Genomic DNA, 21,594 nt, shown 5'->3' on the forward strand with positions numbered 1-21,594 from the left:
AGCATCGTCTCAAATCTCATCGCTGTTGAAAGTACTAAGTATTTTGAGATTCCCTGAGGCACTTACCTAGTGGTCCATTGGCTAAGACTCTGTGCTTCCAATGCAGGGAGCACAAATTTGATCTCTAGTTGGGGAACTGGATCCCACATGTCACCACTAAAGATCCTCCATGCTGCAACTAAGACCCGGAGCAGCCAAATAAATAAATGTTAAAAAAAAAAAAAAAGATTCCCCGAGATTTTTAAACTTGATTACAGAGGAATATCTATGAACAATGTTGAACAATCTATGAAGATGTTACTGTTGACCTACCATTAAGACGCACATGCTTTGAGCTGCCTTCCCAGACATGAGAGGGGACTCATGCTAATGCAGCTTGTTTCTCTATCATCCTGTAAGCTTTTACTTCACAGACAGTCAAACATGTATAGAGCTTTCATAAATACAGACATTTGAAAGCTATTGGGGTTAAGTTACTAATGTCAACATTTCAGAGTTGCATTTCAAATGTACTGATTTAAATCTTTAGTAAAGTTGCATGAGTTTGAGCAAACTCCAGGAGATAGTGAAGGACAGGGAAGGCTGGCTTGCTGCAGTGCCTGGGGTCACAAAGAGTCAGACACCACTGAAGGACTAAAAAGCAAAAAGTTGCAAATCAGCTTAAAAAAAATCTCCACACCTGCCCTGATCAGGTGGTATTCAATTCTGTAACTACCTAAGCATATGTTTTCTTAAACTCCTATTTCCTTCCCAGATTCTGGAGTCTTTGTGACTTCAGAACCATTTTCAAGTTTGGGCCAGGACGAGTTCTAAAAGGCCTACTTCACCTAAACCTAGACAGGTAGAATCTAGTCCAGTTGCTTCAAGCCTACTAAGAGAAAGGAGCAATCTAGGTTGTTCTTCACACCAGGTCCCATGGGTTCTCGTTCGTTTTTGCTTCTTGAGGTTGCTTCATGAATTTACTCTAATGGATGGCGTTCATTTCCCATCTTTTAGGAGTATACACCAAAGAGTACTGCAGGAGCTAGGTTGTGTAAAATATAGTGGACTTCTAAAACTATTGTCTTTCTGGGACTTCCCTGGTGGTCCAGTGCCTAAGACTCCAAGCTCCCAATGCAGGGGGTCCAGGTTTGACCCGTGGTTGGGGAACTAGGCTCTCATGTGCCTCAGATCAACTAAGCCTGCAAGCTACAATTAGAGTCTGTGTGCCGTAACAGAACATCCCACGTGCCACAACTAAGACCTGACACAGGAAATAAGTAAATATGAAATATACACACACACAGTGGGGCTTACCCAGCGGCCCAGCGGTCAAGGATCCACCTGCAATGCAAGAGATTTACAAGACACCCGGGTTCCATGCCTGGATCGGGAAGATCCCCTGAAGGAAATGGCAACCCACTCCAGTATTCTTGCCTGGCGATCCCCATGGACAGAGGAGCCTGGTAGGCTACAGTCCATGGGCTCACACAGTCAGACATGACTGAGCAACTGAACAACAAGAACTCTCTCTATATATATTGTCTTTCACCATAAGCTTATTGGGTTGTAAAACAGAAAGACTTCATGTTAGTAAGTCCGTTAGAATGGTTGTATTTGGACTTAGAATTTGGATCAAATTCCTACAGACCTCAAGTGACCCTCTTCTGAAAGGATGGATATGCAGTGTCAGTCATCTGAGTAAAAGATAGCCCTTTTGGTTTTTGTTTTCTACAAAACTGAAACATTTACTGCCTGCAACACGGAGAGGATCAGTACCAACATGAAGCATGGTGGTAACCGGTGTTTTTGTTGCAGGTGAAAAGATGGTCTTTTAGAGTGGAAACAGGATACCAAAACTTGGCGATCATTTGATTCAGGCAGAAGAGGAAACATTTCTTTCTCAAGTCTAGACTCTGATGACACTGGATACATATATCAGCTGGTTTTCTTTTAGTTACAAATAACAGAAAAAAAAACAGTCTCAAACTGGCTTTTTAGAATAGTAAAAAGAAAAAAAACTAGTTTTAGAACAGAAAAAAGAGGATATGATCTCAGTTTAAATAGAGATATGGCAGGGAGGTGGGAAGGAGGTTCATAAGGGAAGGGATATACGTATACATACACATATGATTCATGTTGTTGTACAGCAGAAACTAGCACGACATTGTAAAACAATTATACTCCGATTTTTAAAAAATGGAGATAATGAGAAGTATGATACTCTCACAAATGAGTCATGCTTTTTTATGAGCCATGTTAAAATAATCACCTATACAGGAAAAGGTGGTGATGAAATAGTACAAGTACTCTATGTCAGGGATATATTCAGACACCAGTGTTTAAAATACTGATACGGAGACAAATTCTTCAATGCTTAACGGAACTAAGAATGAGTCAGAAAAACATACAGTAGTATAAAAGTATAAGAAGCCATAAAGAAGTTAGGTAGGGGACTTCTTATGTGGTCCAGTGACTAAGACTCCATGCTCCCAATGCAGGGAGCCCAGAGTTCAATCCCTGATCAGGGAACTAGATTCAGCATGCCTCAACTAAGACCCAGTGCAGCCAAGTAAATACATATTTTAAAAAAAAAAAAAAGATAGAAGGTCTCTGGGGACAGTATAAGACAAGAGTGATGTCAAAATTAATAAATCATTTCAACATGTAATTTTTATAATATTTGTTGTTTAGTCACTCAGTAATGTCCGACTCTTTGCAAACCATGGACTGTATGTAGCCTACCAGGCTCCTCTGTCCATGGGATTCTCCAGCCAAGAATATAGGAGTGGGTTACCATTTCCTTCTCCAATTTTTATAATATAGATTGATTTTAATTATACTGGAAGGGTAACACATACGAAATGCTTTTAAAACAATTCATGTATGTCCTCTCTATTAGTTATCTACTGCTATATAGCAGATTATCTTAAAACTTAACAACTTAAAACATTTATTGATTTATTATCTTGTACAATTTTAAGACTCAGGAATCTGAGACGAGTGTAGCTGACTTGTTTCTGGCTCAGGATTCCTCACGAGATTATAATCAAACTGTCAGCTGGGGCTGCAAATACTGAATACTCGCCTAAAGCTCTGCTTCCCATAAAGCTCACTCACATGGCTGGTGGCTGGTGGCCTTGATTCCTGGATACGAGCGCCTGGATACAGGCACCCTCTCCACAAAGCTGCCTCAAGACATGGCAACTGGCTTCACCCATAGTGACTGATCTGAGAGAGACAGCAGGAAGCCTCTGGCCTCAGAAAAGACATACCAGCACATTTGCTCTATTCTGTTGGTCACCCAGAGCATACCATGACCTTTGCTCTGTTGTGGGAGTGTGTGTGGGCTAAGTTGTTTCATTTGTGTCTGATTCTTTGCGATCCCATGGACTGTAGCCCACCAGGCTCCTCTATCCATGGGATTCTGCAGGCAAGAATACTGGAGTGCATTGCCATGTCTTCCTCCAGTTGATCTTCCCAACTCAAGGGACGAACCCACATCTCTTACATTTCCTGCGATGGCAGGCAGGTTCTTTACCACTAACACCACTTGGGAAGCTGATTGTGGGAGAATGCTACGCACAGCAAAAAATGTGAATATCAGAAAGTGGGGATCTTTAGAGGTCATCTTGGATGCTGGCTGTGAGCTCCATTAATTAAATTTTGGATTACTTATTACTAAAATAACATTTACTTCTAAATTAAAAGGGATCTCAAAAAATAAAATAATAATAATAATAATTTTTTAAACCAAAAATCAGGGAGGTGTCTGATCTCTGGTATACATTTGTCTTTAGCACTACAAATGCAAACTCCAATAGACACATAGTATTGGCAAGTCAAATGCTACAGGCCATGGTGCCATCGGTAACATTTTTCTAAAATGAAGTACAATTCTCGGTAAGTTCCTAAGAAAATGAAGTACGATTTTCACAGTAGTTGCTTTTATGGGGGAAAAAGAAAGTGTATTTAAAATCATGCAAAATTGGCATATTTATATGTAAAATATAATCCCATTTTAGGCTTCAATGACTGTAAGCGAGTATTCACCCACATGAATGTCTGGTGGGATGTTTGAATGCTGAGCAGGACAAGGAACAATTCCTCATTTTGGTCAAGTAGCTCGTACACTGTGAAACAACCGGTGTCCCTGGCCCCATCTCTAAAGTGCCTGTGGTCAGGGATGATGTTTAAAATACTTACCAACTAGGGTTGCATGGATTTACCAATCCAGCCAGCCAGCATGACAAAATGGGCTTCCCAGGTGAAAGTGAAAGTTGCTCAGTCATGTCCGACTCTTTGCAACCCCATGGACTGCATACTCCATGGAATTCCCCAGACCAGAATACTGGAATGGGTAGCCATTACCTTCTCCAGGGGATCTTCCCAACCCAGGGAATCAAATCCAGGTCTTCCGCATCGCACGCAGATTCTTTACCAGCTGAGTCACGTAAAGAACCTACCTGCCAGTGCAGGAGATTCAGGTTTGATCCCTGGGTGAGAGGAAGATCCCCTGGAGAAGAAAATGGCAACCCATTCCAGTATTCCTGTCTGAAGAATCCCATGGACACAGGAGCTTGGCAGGCCACAGTGCATGGCATCTCAGAGTCAGACATGACTTAGCTACTGAGCACGCACACATAAATACACATAGCGTGACAGACTGGTCCAAATGGACTGCCTGTTCTGTTCAGTCACTCAGTCCTGTCCAGCTCTTTGCAACCCCACGAACTGCAGCACGCCAGGCCTCCCTGTGCCGGGAACCAGTGTGAGGAGCTCCGCCCATGGCAAAGGTCATGAGGAAGGAGGCTTGGCATACGCAAAGGCGTGATCAAGCCTCAGGAAACCTGTTCCCGAGCATCTAACCCCAAAACCAGAGTCTGTTTTATGCTCTCACCTACACCTCTGACTTTACGGGGGGCTCTCCCCCATAACCGTTTCTCTAGGAGAAGGAGTAAACGTGCAGCTCCAAGGCAATTAAAATTCCTGGGCATGACAAGAGTGTTTCAGCTTACAGGACTCCTCTGAAGGTTATCTAGCCCACCTGTATAGGTTCATCCGGCCACATGTAACTGTTTACAGCCTCCCAATCTGAGAGGCACGAGATGTTTTAGACTTACTAAAGGCAAATTCTTTTGGGAGTTAGAAATTATCAGTATAATGGGTTCGTTAGGAATTATATCAGTGAAGGGTTTTTCATTTGTTGTGTCAATGATTGCTGCTAATTCCTTGCTCTGGGTGGGACAAGAATGTCTCAGGTCAAACCTCTCTACTGACAGACTAGCTTGTGTGACAGGATTATCCATACTCCTGCCACATGATTGTTTACTACCTCTTAACCACAAACAGCACAGAGAGTTTTGGAGTATTTTGAGAGTCTTAATTAGCATAGGGCTTTTTCTTCTCATTGAGTCAATGATTGCCGCCAGGCCTCCATATCCTTAGGCACCTAGGAATATATTAATCAATGTATTTGAAATATAGAAAAGGAAATATAGTTGTTTTAGATGTTAGCAATACTAGACTTTTGAGTTAATGGATTTTCTCTTTTGTAATAGATCACTGTACTTTATTATAAATCCCTATGTCCTTGCCATGTAAAAATGTAACCTTATCACTATCTTAAGACTAGATAGATCTTAAGGGGAACATTGGTGAAAGGATTTTCATTTGTTGGGCTGATGTTTGCTGCTAGATTTCGATGTTCCCTGCCCTTATAGTGAATATAACTAACATATAGGAGAAATAAGTACTAACCTTTAAACATATAGGAGAAATAAGTATTAACCTTTAAGATTAATCATGTTAACCTTGGGTTAAATAAATTCCTTTCTTGATTGTAACTCACTACACCCTCACCTTATAGGAATGCAACTTTATCTGGAGCGTGAGTGCCCTCCAAGTCTACTTATTTGCCCCGGTTTTCAAGTCCACGCGAGAAGGAGCCCAAGGAGGGGCAACTTCCGATATTCAAGTGGCACCGGCGGCCCAACATAGATGGTGCAAATTCCTTGTCTTGGAATTTTATTGGTATCTCAGGTAAACCAAGTTATTCAGCCCCTTTCTCTCTCTTACTATTTTCTGGCCGAATTCCCATCTGGTACATGGGTACCCACCAAGCCTATTAATTTTGCCTGGGCTTCTAAGATCGGACAGGGGAGGCCTCAGTGCCTCCTCTCCTTAGGGAGAACGGGAAGACGCCTGCGGCCTACGTAGGTGGTGATTGGTATCCCATGTGAACCAAGTTATTCGGCCTCTTTTTCTCTGCTAATCTTCTAATATCTCTCTATCTGTAATTAAATGTTATTTCCAAAGACGCCAACACCGTCCCCACCTTCGAATTCCCTGGATCCACCGGGGCTGGTCCCCGGTATCCCTGACCATCACCATCTTCCAGAGTTTATTCATACTCATGTCCATTGATGGTGATGCCATCCAACCATTTCATCCTATGTCATGCCCTTCTCCTGCCTTCAATCTTTCCCAGCATTAGGGTCTTTTCAAATGAGTCAGTTCTTCAAATCAGGTGGACAAAGTATTTGAGCTTCAGCTTCAGCATCAGTCCTTCCAATGAATATTCAAGATTGACTTCCTTTAGGATGGACTGGTTGGATCTCCTTGCTGTCCAAGTAGTGCCTCACATCTTGTCGACTGAAGATTCTCCCCTAATTTTCCATAATGTCCTGTCGGGGGCAGTAATGCCTCTGCAGAGAACCACTGATTTACAGCTGAGTAAATAGAGGATGAGATGGCTGGATGGCATCACTGACTCGATGGACGTGAATCTGAGTGAACTCCGGGAGTTGGTGATGGACAGGGAGGCCTGGCGTGCTGCGATTCATGGGGTCGCAAAGAGTCGGACACGACTGAGCGACTGAACTGAACTGAACTGAAATCTGCGGAGAACCACTGATTTACTCCTTGCAAGAAACAGGGTCGAATACCTGTGGAGAAGATCCCCTGGCGAAGGAAATGACAAACCACTCCAGTATTCTTGCCTGGGAAATGCCATGGACAAAGGAGCCTGGCGGGCTACAGCCCACGGGGTCTCAAAGAATCAGACACAACTGAGCACATAGGCACGCTCACATGCCTGTCCCCCTCCAACATCCAGCATTTCATGTTCATCATCTCAAAGGTTTACAACTATCCTGCAAGTTGAGTCTAATGATATTCATTTGATAAGAGAAGACAGATGCCTAGGAAGGTCTCATAGCTAGCGAGTGGAAAATCCTGGATCTGAATTCAAGTCTCTCGAACTCTGAAGAATCCAGGCTAACTAGAGTTAGTGTGATTCATTTCATCTCCCCTACATCACATTTCCTCTTGCTCACTGGTATTACAGGCAGTCAGGGAGACAGGGACCTCAAGAAAAATAAAGGACAAGAATAATAATCCAGCTATAAAGCACACTGAATCCGACTTACTGCATAGCCAGGGAACTCTACTCAATACATACAGTATTGACCTATATGGAGAAAGAAATGGCAACTCACTCCAGTACCCTTGCCTGGAGAATCCCATGGACAGTAGGAGCCTGGTGGGCTACAGTCCATGGGGTCACAAAGAGTTGGACATGACTGAGCGACTAACACACACACACACACACGAAGAAAGAAGCTAAAAAAAGAGTTGATATATGGGACTTCTCCGGTGCTCTAATGGCTAAGAATCTGAACTCCCAATGCAAGGGGTCCGGGTTTGATCCCTGGTCAGGGAACTAGATCCCACATGCTGCAACTAAAGATCACGCATGCTGCAGGAAGAGCCAGTGCAGTCAAATATTTATATATTTGGCTAAATAAAACATAAAAGAGTTGATTTAGGTTCATGTATAGCTGATTCACTTTGCTGTACAGCAGAAACCAACACATTGTAAATCAACTATACTCCAACAAAAATTTAAACAAACAGACAAAAACCTCATTGAATCCAAGGTGGCTCCTGGGACCCTCAGTGTATGGAGTTCTAGAATCTTCTCTTAGGGACTTCCCTGGTGGTCCAGTGGCTAAGACTCCATGCTCCCAATGCAGAGGGCCTGAGTTCAATCCCTGGTCAGGGAACTAGATTCCCACATGTTGCCACTAAGATCTGGTACAACCTAAATGACTAAATGTTAGAATCTTCACTCAGTAATGTGATCTGCTCCATCTCCTCCCTGCCAACCCCAGAGCTCAGTGTGTGGGTAAGAACAGGGGTCTGGAATCACACCAACTCTAGTTAGTCTGGATTCAAATCCCCAGCTCTGCCACTTTCTGGCTGTGTTCCAGGTTATTTTAATCTGTGCCTTAGTTTCTCCATCTCTCAAAAATGTTAATAATAGTACCTATGTTAGGACTGTTGTGAAGTTAACACAAGGAAGGTGTTCAACAAGTGTGAGCTTCTGTTGCCTTCTCTGTCGCTCATAGCTTATGACTCGTTGTTACACCATATCTCATGCCTGCTTTATGATAACTTCAGCTTGCATTTGTCCTCTCAATGCCTTGTGGTCTGTCTTTTTATTTCCTTTGCTCAGTATTGATTAGTTCTACTTTCCATGAGCACATGCAGCAATCTCATGATGGCTTAACAGATGAGATAGAACTATACGTGTTGATTTGGAAAAATGTTGAAGATACATTAAAAGGTAGGTGAAGACGAAGATAAGAACATGTATAATGTGCTCACATCTGTGTATTTTTGAGAAAGCAATGGAGATACAGTGTGTGTCTTCAAATTATATACAGTTGACCCTTCAATAACTCGGGGGTTGGGGTGCTGACTCACTGTGCAGTCAAAAATCCAAGCATATCTTTATAGCTGGCCCTCCATATCCTGGTTCCACATCCCAGTCTCAACCAACTTGGCTAGTGCAGCTCTGTTCAGTTCAGTTCAGTCACCCAGTTGTGTCCAACTCTTTACAACGCCATGAATCGCAGCACGCCAGGCCTCCCTGTCCATCACCAACTCCCAGAGTTCACTCAGACTCATGTCCATCGAGTCAGTGATGCCATCCAGCCATCTCATCCTCGGTCGTCCCCTTCTCCTCCTGCCCCCAATCACTCCCAGCATCAGAGTCTTTTCCAATGAGTCAACTCTTCACATGAGGTGGCCAAAGTACTGGAGTTTCAGCTTTAGCATCATTCCTTCCAAAGAACACCCAGGACTGATCTCCTTCAGAATGGACTGGTTGGATCTCCTTGCAGTCCAAGAGACTCTCAAGAGTCTTCTCCAACACCACAGTAGAAAAGCATCAATTCTTTGGTGCTCAGCTTTCTTCACAGTCCAACTCTCACATCCATACATGACCACTGGAAAAACCATAGCCTTGACTAGACAGACCTTTGTTGGCAAAGTAATGTCTCTGCTTTTGAATATGCTATCTAGGTTGGTCATAACTTTCCTTCCAAGGAGTAAGTGCCTTTTAATTTCATGGCTGCAATCACCATCTGCAATACTGTAGTACACATTTATTGGGGGGGGGGAACAGATAGAAGTGAACCTACGCAGGGTTTCCCTGCTGGCTCAGTGGTAAATAATCCACCTGCCAATGCAAGAAACACGGTTTCAAACCCTGATCCAGGAAGGTCCCACGTGCCATAGGGCAACTAAGCCTGTGAGCCACAACTACTGAGCCCCCGTGCTGCAACTACTGAAGCCCGTGAAACTCAAGCCTGCACTCCACTAGAGAAGCCACCGCAGTGAGAAGCCCTCACACTGCAGCCAGAGAATAGTCCCTGCCTGGCCACAGCCAGACCAAGTCCGTACACAGCCGCAAAGACCCAGTGCAACCAAGGTAGATAAATAAACAAAATGTAGAAAAAATACGTGAACCTGCACAGTTCAAACCTGTGTCGTTTAAGGGTCAACTATGTACAGATTTTTTTTCAAAGTGGACTTCCCTGCTGGGCCAGTGGTTAAGAATTCGCCTTCCAATGCAGAGGACACAGGTTGGGGAACTAAGGTGTCAAATACCACCATAGCAACTAGGCCTGCATGGCACAACAAAGACCCAGCACAGACAAAAATTTTAAAATAAATTTCTGAAAGGATATTGTGGTTAGATAGCATCACTGACTCAATAGACATGAGTTTGAGCAAACTCTGGGAGATAGTGAAGGAGAGGGAAGCCTGGTGTGCTGCAGTCCATGGTGCCACAAAGAGTGAGACACAACTTAGCGACTCAACAATTGTGGTGGCAAGGTAACACTCCCCCTCTCCAAATATGTCCTAATCCCCAGAATCTCTGAATATGTTGTTACACAGCAAAGGAAAACTAAATTTGCAAGTGGAATTAGGTTGCTATTGACTGACTTTTTTTCTTTTTAATTTTTATATTGGAGTATAGTTGTTTCACAATGCTGTTACTTTCAGGTGTATAATAACATGATTCAGTTACACAGGTATGAATACCCATTATTTTCAGATTCTTTTCCCATATAGGTTATTACCTAACATTGAGTAGAATTCCCTGTGCTATACAGAAGGTCCTTGTTGATTATTTTATATGTAGTAGTGTGTATGGTGGAGAAGACAATGGCATCCCACTCCAGTACTCTTGCCTGGAAAATCCCATGGATGGAGGAGCCTGGAAGGCTGTAGTTCATGGGGTCGCTGAGGGTCGGACACGACTGGGCGACTTCACTTTCACTTTTCACTGTCATTCATTGGAAAAGGAAATGGCAACCCACTCCAGTGTTCTTGCCTAGAGAATCCCAGGGACGGGGGAGCCTGGTGGGCTGCAGTCTGCGGGGTCGCACAGAGTCGGACACGACTGAAGCGACTTAGCAGCAGCAGCAGCAGTGTGTATGGGCTTCCCTGGTGGCTCAGACAAAGAATCTGCCTGCTATGGGGGAGGCCTGGGTTCGATACCTAGGTTGGGAAGATCCTCTGGAGAAGGGAATGGCTACCCACTGCAGTATTCTTGCCTGAGGAATTCCATGGACAGAGAAGACTGGTGGGTGACTGTCCACGGGATTGCAAAGAGTTGGACACGACTGAGTGACTGACACTTTCACTTTCACTCAGTTCAGTTCAGTCGCTCAGTCGTGTCTGACTCTTTGTGACCCCATGAATTGCAGCACGCCAGGCCTCCCCGTCCATCACCAACTCCCGGAGTTCACTCAAGCTCATGTCCATTGACTCGGTGATGCCATCCAGCCATCTCATCCTCTGTCGTCCCCTTCTCCTTCTGCCCCCAATCCCTCCCAGCATCAGAGTCTTTTCCAATGAGTCAACTTCGCATGAGGTGGCCAAAGTATTGGAGTTTCAGCCTTAGCATCAGTCCTTCCAAAGAACACCCAGGACTGATCTCCTTCAGAATGGACTGGTTGGATCTCCTTGCAGTCCAAGGGACTCTCAAGAGTCTTCTCCAACACCACAGTGAAAAAGCATAAATTCTTTGGTGCTCAGCTTTCTTCACAGTCCAACTCTCACATCCATACATGACCACTGGAAAAACCATAGCCTTGACTAGATGGACCTTTGTTGGCAAAGTATTGTCTCTGCTTTTGAATATGCTATCTAGGTTGGTCATAACTTTCCTTCCAAGGAGTGTCTTTTAATTTCATGGCTGCAATCACCATCTGCAGTGATTTTGGAGCCCCCCAAAATAAAGTCTGACACTGTTACCCCATCTATTTCCCATGAAGTGATGGGACCAGATGCCATGATCTTAGTTTTCTGAAGTACTTCTGGGAACAGGCAAATATCTTAGTTAGCTTTAAGCCAACTTTTTCACTCTCCTCTTTCACTTTCATCAAGAGGCTTTTTAGTTCCTCTTCACTTTCTGCCATAAGGGTGGTGTCATCTGCATATCTGAGGTTATTGATATTTTTCCCAGCAATCTGGATTCCAGCTTGTGCTTCTTCCAGCCCAGTGTTTCTCATAATATACTCTACATATAAGTTAAATAAGCAGGGTGACAATATACAGCCTTGACATACTCCTTTTCCTATTTGGAACCAGTCTGTTGTTCCATGTCCAGTTCTAACTGTTGCTTCCTGACCTGTAGTCCCCTTCTCCTCCTGCCCCAAATTCTTGGGTTTCTCAAGAGGCAGGTCAGGTGGTCTGGTATTCCCATCTCTTTCAGAATTTTCCACAGTTTATTGTGATCCACACGGTCGGATTCTTTCACTAGTGTGTATATATTAAACTGACTTTAAAATGGGGAGATTATGCTGAGTGAACTGGATGGACCCAGGGTCACCATATGCGTGCATGCCAAGTCCCTTCAGTCATGTCCGACTCTGTGCGACCCCATGGACTGTAGTCCGCCAGGCTCCTCTGTCCATGAGATTCTCCAGGCAACAATATTGGAGGGGGTTGCCATGCCCTCCTCCAGGGGATCTTCCCCACCCAGGAATCGAACCTGTGTCTCTTACATCCTCCTGTATTGGCAGGCAGGTTCTTTACCGCTGGAGCCACCTAGGAAGCCCAGGGTCACCACAAAGGTCCCGAAAAGCAGAAGAGGAAGAGTCAGAGTAATGAGACATGAGTAGGACTCCACCGGCTGTTGATGGCTTTGAAGAAGAAGAAAGGGCTATAAGCCAGGGATACAGGCAGCCTCTAGAAGCTGGAAAAGGCAAGGAGTCGGATTCTTCCCTAGAACCGCGGGAGGAATGAAGCCCTGCTTGCACTTTGATGTTAGCTCAGTGAGATCCACCTTTGGGGGTAAGGGGTCCTTTTGTAGCACCTCGCTCCAGTCACTGGGATTTCTGAGAATCCAGATGGTAGGATGGTGGATTGCCTTGTATGACTTCAGTAACTGTAGCTGAATTAATGAAACTTTGTTGAAAACAGGAAAGGCAGTACTTCTGGGAAAATGCAAATCAGCAGGAGTTGTGCCTGAGAGGTATTGGAAATTTCCTGGAAGGTGGCTGAGGTCCAGGGATGGGTATCCAGGCAGTTAGTATAACAGGGAAGTACGGCCCCAGTCATACAGACAAGGCTACAGGGGACTCCCATCTCTGGGAGGGGTACCCCCAAGAGTAGGGCTACAGCCTGGGAGCACAGTGAAGAAAATGAATGACAGTGCAGTTGTATGGACAACAAGGTCCTACTGTATAGCACAGAGAACTACATTCAATATCATGGGATAAATCACAATGGAAAAGAATATTAAAAAGCATGTGTATATATGTTTAACTGAATCACTTTGCTGTGCAGCAGAAATTAACACAACCTTGTAAATCAACTATACTTCAATTAAATAAACAAACAAACCCAACAAAGGCTTTATCACCCTACATGGGAGTGTTAGATTTTGTGCATTTGTTGCTCAGTTTACATTACACTGAGAAATTTGATTAACCTCAATTCTTCAAAGAATCAACTGTAACTGGCCTATCACTAAATTAACAAATTAAAGGGCCAGAGTTACTCAAAATGAAAAAAAAAAATGCAATCATTCTGTCAAGGAACTTAAAACTATAGTCCTGAGGGACCAGACTACTGACCGAGGCCAAACCCGGACACACAGAACAAGGACACGGAGACAAAAGGCACTTGTGATCCACTCATGGTGCTGGGCCAGGGTCCTTGTCCTACAGTTTGAAGAAAGGAGCCATGAAAAGGCTGGGAATCAGACAAGAGTCTGATATGTGCCTATTAATGAGTTCAGAGATCTCAATAAATTATTACTACATCTGAAAATCTGACAGTTACATGATGAAAAACCAACAGAAAAAAGGTAAATGCTCCATCAAAACAGAGCCTAAGTGTCAGATTCTGATTCCACAAATGCCAATTACCGGGGTCCAGCCCCGGTGGATCCAGGGAATTCGAAGGTGGGGACGGCATCGGCGTCTTTGGAAAAATACATATTTAATTACAGATATATAGAGAGATTAGAAACGGATAGTGTAGTAGGAGAATTAGTGGAGAAAAGAGGCTGAATCCAGATGGGAATTCAGCCAGAGAAACGGGAGCAAGAAAGAAGCGACATGGAATCAGTCTTTCCGGAAACTGATCCGATTTCTTTATTTTTGGGTTTGCTTATATACCTTTTGTTACACATAGGGATGAATACAGAGTCATGCGGGGGGTCTTAGGGATATTACATCATCTTCTGGCCATGAGTAAGACCTGCTGACATTCTATGATCCTTTCTTTCTGATAACCAAAAACCTTATTTCCTCCAAGGGTGTCTTTTCTTAAAACAGGCACCACCCTCCAGAAAAAGTTGCATTCCTATAGGGTGAGGGTGTAGTGAGTTACAATCAAGAAAGGAATTTATTTAACCCAAGGTTAACATGATTAATCTTAAAGGTTAATACTTATTTCTCCTATATGTTAGTTATATTCATTACAGGGGCAGGGAACATGGAAATTTAGCAGCAAACATCAGCCCAACAAATGAAAATCCTTTCACCAATGTTCCCCTTAAGATCTATTTAGTCTTAAGATAGCGATAAAGTTACATTTTTACATAACAAGGACACAGTGATTTATAACAAAGTACAGTGATCTATTACGAAAGAGAAAATCCATTAACTCAGAAAGTCTAGTATTGCTAACATCTAAAACTACTATATTTCCTTTTCTATATTCCAAATACATTGATTAATATATTCCCAGGTGCCTAAGGATATGGAGGCCTGGCAATCATTGGCTCAACAATGAGAAGAAAAAGCCCTATGCTAATTAAGACTCTCAAAATACTCCAAAACTCTCTGTGCTGTTTATGGTTGAGAGGTAGTAAACAATCATGTGCATAGTGGCAGGAGTATGGATAATCCTGTCACACAAGCTAGTCTTTCAGCAGAGAGGTTTGACCTGAAACACCCTTGTCCCACCCAGAGCAGGGAATTAGCAGCAATTATTGGCACAACAAATGAAAAACCCTTCACCAATATAATTCCTAACCAACCCACTATACTGATAATTTCTAACTCCCAAAAGAATTTGCCTTTAGTAAGTCTAAAACATCTCGTGTCTCTCAGATTTGGAGGCTGTAAATAATCACATGTGGCCGGAGGAACCTATACAGGCGGGCTAGATAACCTTCAGAGGAGTCCCATAAGCTGAAACACTTGTCACGCCCAGGAATTTTTATTGCCTTGGAGCTGCACGTTTACTCCTTCTCCGAGAGAAATGGTTATGGGGGATAGCATAAAACAGACTCTGGTTTTGGGGTTAGATGCTCGGGAACAGGGTGTTTCCTGAGGCTTGATCACGCCTTTGCGTATGCCAAGCCTCCTTCCTCATGACCTTTGCCATGGGCGGAGTTCCTCACGCTGGCCCCCAACAGCCAATGAACTGGCCCAAATTTTTTTTCTGGCCTGGAAGTTACTTCAGTAAGTGACCTTGTTTGTACAGTGAACTTGCTTTCTTAGCAAGAAGAGTCCATGTCTGTCAGTTTTGACATCATCAAGCGAGAAGATAAAAAAAACATTTAGATGGTCAGACAAAAACATGTTTATCATTACTGTTAGTTGTTTAGAGAACACTGGACCATTGAATAATCATTAAAATTAAGTTTATTGATTATATTAATATAGACATTTACAAACATAAAGTGCTGTCCTGAAACTAGGAATTACTAGAGTTTTCTGATAACCTTACCTTCTCATTAGCTAATATGAAAAATGATTTCCCTGGTGGTTCAGTGGATAAGAATCCACCTGCCAATGCAGGGGACATAGGTTTTTTTTCTGGTCCAGAAGATTCCACATGCCATGGAGCAACTAAGCCCATGCACCACAACTACTGAGCATATGCTCTAGAGTCCATGAGCTGCAACTACTGAACCCACACACCACAACTACTAAAGTCCACGCATCCTAGAGCCTGTGCTCTGCAACGGGAAGTCACCACAATGAGAAGCCTGAGCCCCACAGTGAAGAACAGCCCCTGCCCACCGCAAGTAGAGAAAGCCTGCGAGTAGCAATGAAGACCCAGCACAACCAAAAATAAAAACGGTTTCCTTTATATATGTTGTTGTAATGTGATTAGGTAAGTGAAAGTCACTCACTCGTGTCCAACTTTTTGTGACCCCATGGTGTATACAGTCCATGGAATTCTACAGGCCAGAATACTGGAGTGGGTAGCCTGTCCCTTCTCCAGGAGATCTTCCCGACCCAGGAATCAAACTAGGGTCTCCTGCATTGCAGGCGGATTCTTTACCAACTGAGCTATCAGGGAAGGTATCATGTATTGTAACTAGGTGCCATGTATCTAATATTTAACAAGATTCACAGAAGCATCACCTTATAAAATGTTTTGGAGCAATAGTTTTTATTATAAAGCTCTTATTTCACACTGGTCACAATTGTATATAGGGTAACAGATCATTGCAGAAGCTAGTGATAACTCATTCAACAAAATAATCACATATTATACCCATTAATGCCCCATCATCTAAGCAGAAAGGTCTGAAATTTCCTTCTGAAGATGTAATTTTACTTATCTATCACACACTTTACAAAATAACGTTCTTCCAAAATCAGAGGGGCAAGTGACATGCTTCTGAGGGCACTTCCATAGTACAGCACTCTGAACTAAATAAGGAAACAGACCAGCTCCTTTTGACAAGTCTCCATATCCTTCTACTTGCCCAATTCTGTGAATAAGGCAATTACACAGACCTTAAAAAGTCAGATCATTCTGAGAGTGGATGGGACAGTCTCATGGATGTCAATCTCTTCTCATTTGCCAAAGGTGCAAGTGAGCACAAAATTCTGACATCTTGTGGTTGCTTATTAAAGGGTTCCTAAGACAGGAAATTGGATCCCTAAGACTGTAAACTGATATATTCCTCTCACTGAAAAAGCCTCTGAGAAGTGTGATACGTAAGAGAGAGAGGCTTCAGATAGGTTTATCTAAAACCAACATTTTGACTCTGATTAGAGATGAAGCCATAAGTGAAACTTTGTTTCCATTGAACCCACCTCTGAGAGGTCAGAAAATAAACTCTTTAAAGTGGACATTGAAGTCTATTTCTAGAATAGCTAAATCAGTTAGCTTGGCTGATGGATCTTTGCTGCCAATGGGTCATGAAGTTAGACAGTGCAAAGTACAACCTAGATGTTTGGTGGTTTCTTTATTCAGTACCCACAGAGAAGGCTTTTATTAAAAAAAAAAAAAAGGAAAGAGTGCCAGAACTCCATTATACTAATTTCCTGTCGTAACGTTTCTAACCATATAGAGAATGTCCCAAAAGTCTTAGACTAGTTTTGCACTTTAATAAACTCAAGTGTCAATATTAAATTGTTTCCTCTTGTCTTGCTATGTTCTCAGAACAAAGCTGGTTGAATATTTTTCAGACTCAGTTTCTTACAGTTCTCTCACTCACTTACACATCACTGGAGATGTGGGTTGTTTTGTGAAAAGTACAGAGGTGCACAGTTCTCAGACTCTTGTGTTATAGAAAGAAACCTCAGCCTCTATGTGTGGTGTTAATACTACTGAAAATTATTTGGGGCAGTACTGTGAACATTGAGATGGTCATATTTTAATAAATTTCCACACATTCATCCAGTTAAAGAAACCTGTCTTAACTCCAGGTGTTTTCTGTCCTTCTCCCGGATCAGTGTTATTTGGGTTTTTATCTGTGATTTCTTTTGTTTTTATAAGGGTTGTGTATATTTCCTGGGTTCTGGCAATTTCTTTCTGTGCATCAAAATGGACCTTCTGCCTAGTCAGGAGGGGAACAATTAAATTAAAATCATTAATTCGCTTATTTAGCTTTTTGATGTTTTCTTGAAACTGCTCACAAACTTGGTTCCACTGTTTCTGTTCAGCTGATGTCATTGGATTCCCAAGTTTTTTCCTCGACACTAAAATTGCCTCTCTGAGTTGATCAATGGTATCCTTTATTTCCTTTTGCATTAGGATCCATTCTGGTTGGTATCCATTATCTATCAATATTCTGTTCAGGTTGTGAGTCATAGGATCAATATATGAACAGCCAGAAAATTTTTTCAGAGGTTTTCCTTTCCCGCTGAGATTGTCAAAGTCTCCTTTTGCCATTGATTCCTGAATGAGATCCTCCACCAAACGCTCTATTGCCTGAGTTATCTTTCGTTCCTTACTGTGTCTTACATCTTTAACAGTGACACTATCAGTGAAATATTGGCTTTGCAGTTTCTGCTTTTGGTATTCCATCACTTGTTCAGTTGCACGGTCTGCTCTAAACTGCCTGTACTGCTTCTCTCGTTGACTCGGAGTCCCAAAACCAATACCCTCAAAACTTAAGTAATGCCGGTGTTGGGGTGTTTTATATTTGAATTTTTCTTCTTCTTCTGTGTCTTCAACTTCACTCTGTCTGGCATTTGTCTGTTCTAACAAGTGGGAAAGTACCTTCCTGTAAGCTTCTTCGATCCTTATAAACGTTGCAGAATCAGCAGTACTAGAGCCACCATCTGGATGGTATTGCTTGGCAAGCTTACGAAAAGATTCCCTGACATCATCTGCAGAACAGCCTTCATCCAGATTCAGCAGCTCATAATATTCTCTTATATTCCTTTTGGATTTACGAGTTGACATCATTCTACTTCTCATGACACCAAGACATGGACCCATTTTCATTCGATTAGGAATCATTGAAGCACTTCTCAGATGAGGTCTTAAGATCTGAGCCATCACATACGTTGTGTTCCTTATGGTACCCAGAGTTCTTCCCTAGCAATGATCTATAAAACAACAAATAAAGGGTGAAGAAAGTTGTATTATCAGCTAAACTCATATTTTCAGCAATATGGATGAAATTACGCATACAATAAGGGCACTTCTTTCTAATGCTGCTGCTAAAACTCTCAGACCTACAATTCATTTATGTGAGCAGAGAAATGGAAGTTGATGTCTTACATTAACATTGCGATACGATCTAGATTCTACTCCTCACTAACTGACCCCAGGATGTTAGAGCTGGTAAGTTCTCAGAGATCATCTAATCTAATCTTTTCGTTTTATGAGAACATGTAGACCCAGAAGGTTAAGCAACATAACCAAATCCAATAACAAGGTGGAAGCAAAATGGTTAGGGTTAGGGCACAATAAGCCTCTTGTTTAACTGTCTGTATCCCCAGCAGATCATGAACTTCATCGGCACCATTACTTCTTTAGTAGAATGTATCATTGTCTTTACCGTCCCAAGGAATCTTCTCAAGAGGAGACATGTGAAATAACCAGAGCACACGCCGAAGTATGTACCTAGTCTCACACTAAATTGAACAGAATCAAATGTCCCCAAAAGATTTTAAGCTCTGCAGCTTGTTAGGAAGGAGCTATTCGCCTCAAGTCGAAAAACCAAGATGAAAGGGTGAGCCCCCTCAACACATTAACTATTATTTTTAAAACGCACGGTACAGGAGAGGAAGGCAGTCTTGTACGAAGGTAATGGCAATGAAATGCTGGAAGTGGTTTCACTGAAAATAGGACTTTGATGTATACATGCTAAAACTGAGTTCCCGGGGACTCCAATTTCTGGACAGTTGGGATGGAGGACTTTCACGTTTAACTGGGACTTCGGTGATGGTGCCCACGGTGGCCGTCCCGAGGGAGCGGTCAGTCCCGACGCTAGACACGCCCCGCCCCGCCCCCTACTCACCTCAGACGCGGCTCAGCGGCCCAGCGGCTCAGCGGCTCCCGCCTCCACGCTGAGCCTCTGCGCGTGCGTGCGCCATCTGCCCTTCGCTCCACGGGCGTCTCCGCGGGAGACTCCGCAAGCTCCGCCGCTGGGCTAGACCATCTGCGTTTTACACAGAGGGAACCCTCAGGGTGCGGCGGGCAGTATTATACCTAATAGGGATAGATGTCCTACCTTACCAGAGAACCCCAGAATCTCCTTTAGGCCCTAGTCTTCTCAAGAGGACAAGAGGAGGACTTTTCGGGAGGCCCCGCCCCGTCCCGGGCACCAGCTCCGCCTCCGCCCCCATCTGGAGCGGAAGATGGATCGATCGAGCGGGATTCTGGGAGATGTAGTTCTCTCGGAAGTGCGGCGCACGCAGGACTACTTCCGGGAGGAGGGAGGCGGGGAGAGGTGAGGCGGCGAAAAGGACGCTGTGGTGCCTCGTTAGATGTGTGGGGCTTCTTGTAGCCTGTGGCCGGTGTAGGTGGGAACCATTGAAGTCCGAATGGTTTAGAGGGCGACGCCCCTTGGAAAATTGTTTTGAGAAGGGGGAGACGAGTCCGTTTCCCCCAACAGGACCTGGACAGCCTCTTCGGGTGTGCAGCCGGGGACACCCTCTCCGAAATTTCTCAGGAAATTCTACCTCAGAAAGATCTAGTTAACCAAGGTTAGAAAGCTGGTCTTTTGTTAGTTCAAGAACCTAGCGAGCAGCTCATTTAGCCAGGCGTCTGTAGTGGGTGAGAACAGTCGAGGCCAAAATTAAATTAGGTGTGTTTCCTGGCTTTAAGTTCAGCCACTGTCCTGGGGATTTACTATTTCTCCATCCTGTACAGGGAGATAAGTTTTTTTTTTTTTTTTTTAAGAGACAGAAACTTGGGGAGTCAGACCTGAGTTGAAAATCCTTTTTGCTTACACTTGCGTTTCTGCTTTTAGCTGGCAAATGATTGTACCGGCACATGGTAAACGTGTGTTAAGCCCTTCCTTTTGTCAGGCACTGTACTAAATGCGCCATGTACAATCTTTTAAAATCCTTACAACAGCCGTCTGAGGTAAGCGCTATTGTTTTCCCCATTTTACTTATGATGAAATAATAATTGCATCAAACGCAGTACCTTTTTGTGAAAATTACACAATGTATGTAAACCTCTTTGCATTGTGTCTGCCTGGCACGTTAAATTTTTTTGTTGTTATGACGATGTCTCCTGAAACAAGCCGGAAATAGGTACTAACCTAAAAGGCTTCTGAGTAATTGTTCAGTCGTTGCTCAGTCCTGTCCAACTCTTTGTGACTCCATGGACTGCAGTACGCCAGGCTTCCCTGTCCACCGTCTCCCGGAGTTTGCTCAGACTTAAGTCCATTGAGTCGGTGATGCCATCCAACCATCTCATCCTCTGTCGCCCCCTTCTGCCTGCAGTCTCACCCAGCGTTAGGGTCTTTTCCTGTGAGTTGGCTCTTCTCATCGGGTGGCCAAAGTGTCAGAGCTTCAGTTTCAGCATCAGTTCTTCCAATTAGGATTGACTGGTTTGATCTGCTTGCAGTCCAAGGGACTCTCGAGTCTTCTCTGGCACCACAGTTCGAAAGCACTGATAAAGCATCAGTTCTTCGGTGTTGGCCTTCTTTATGGTCCAACTCTCACGTTGGTATGTGGCTACTGGAAAAACATAGCTTTGACTATAATTTGCTACCTTCTACTAGGTATGCAGAAAATGGTTTAAATTTTGATTCAGAGGGATTTCCTTATAAGCAAACAATGAACATAAAAGAACTCCAGTGTGAGAAAAAGTGTTTCTACAAGTTTGAATTCTTCTAGCCAATATTTTAAACACAGCTATAAAAGTGGGGAAAGCACATAGTTTCAGAAACTAGCCATACTTATGTGGCACTTTGTATTTTATTCAATACAATGCACTAGTCACAAATGCCATTTTGATGTTTGCATCTTATAACTAACTATACTTTAGTCCAAGTAGTTAAGTGATTTGGATAAGTGACTAGACTTTGTAAGTTACTGGGACTCTTAAGTCCATTGCTGTTTTCAGAATGTCAGTTTTGTGGTATGATTC

The 21,594-nt window shown here is 43.2% G+C and overlaps 1 protein-coding gene across 1 annotated transcript; it reads right to left on the minus strand.

Annotated features, from left to right (window-relative positions):
* Nucleotides 1-15,425: 15,425 nt before the first annotated feature.
* Nucleotides 15,426-19,869, minus strand: DNAJC28 (DnaJ heat shock protein family (Hsp40) member C28). The gene is made up of 2 exons (XM_040228397.1): nt 19,511-19,869; nt 15,426-18,593 (listed from the first exon to the last, which is right to left on the minus strand). The coding sequence occupies exon 2, from the start codon at nt 18,541-18,543 to the stop codon at nt 17,407-17,409; it is 1,137 nt and encodes a 378-aa protein (XP_040084331.1). The 5' UTR covers nt 18,544-18,593; nt 19,511-19,869; the 3' UTR covers nt 15,426-17,406.
* Nucleotides 19,870-21,594: the final 1,725 nt, after the last annotated feature.

Source organism: Oryx dammah, unplaced genomic scaffold (assembly GCF_014754425.2).
Source record: "Oryx dammah isolate SB20612 unplaced genomic scaffold, SCBI_Odam_1.1 HiC_scaffold_2, whole genome shotgun sequence".
NCBI classification, from domain to species: domain Eukaryota; kingdom Metazoa; phylum Chordata; class Mammalia; order Artiodactyla; family Bovidae; genus Oryx; species Oryx dammah.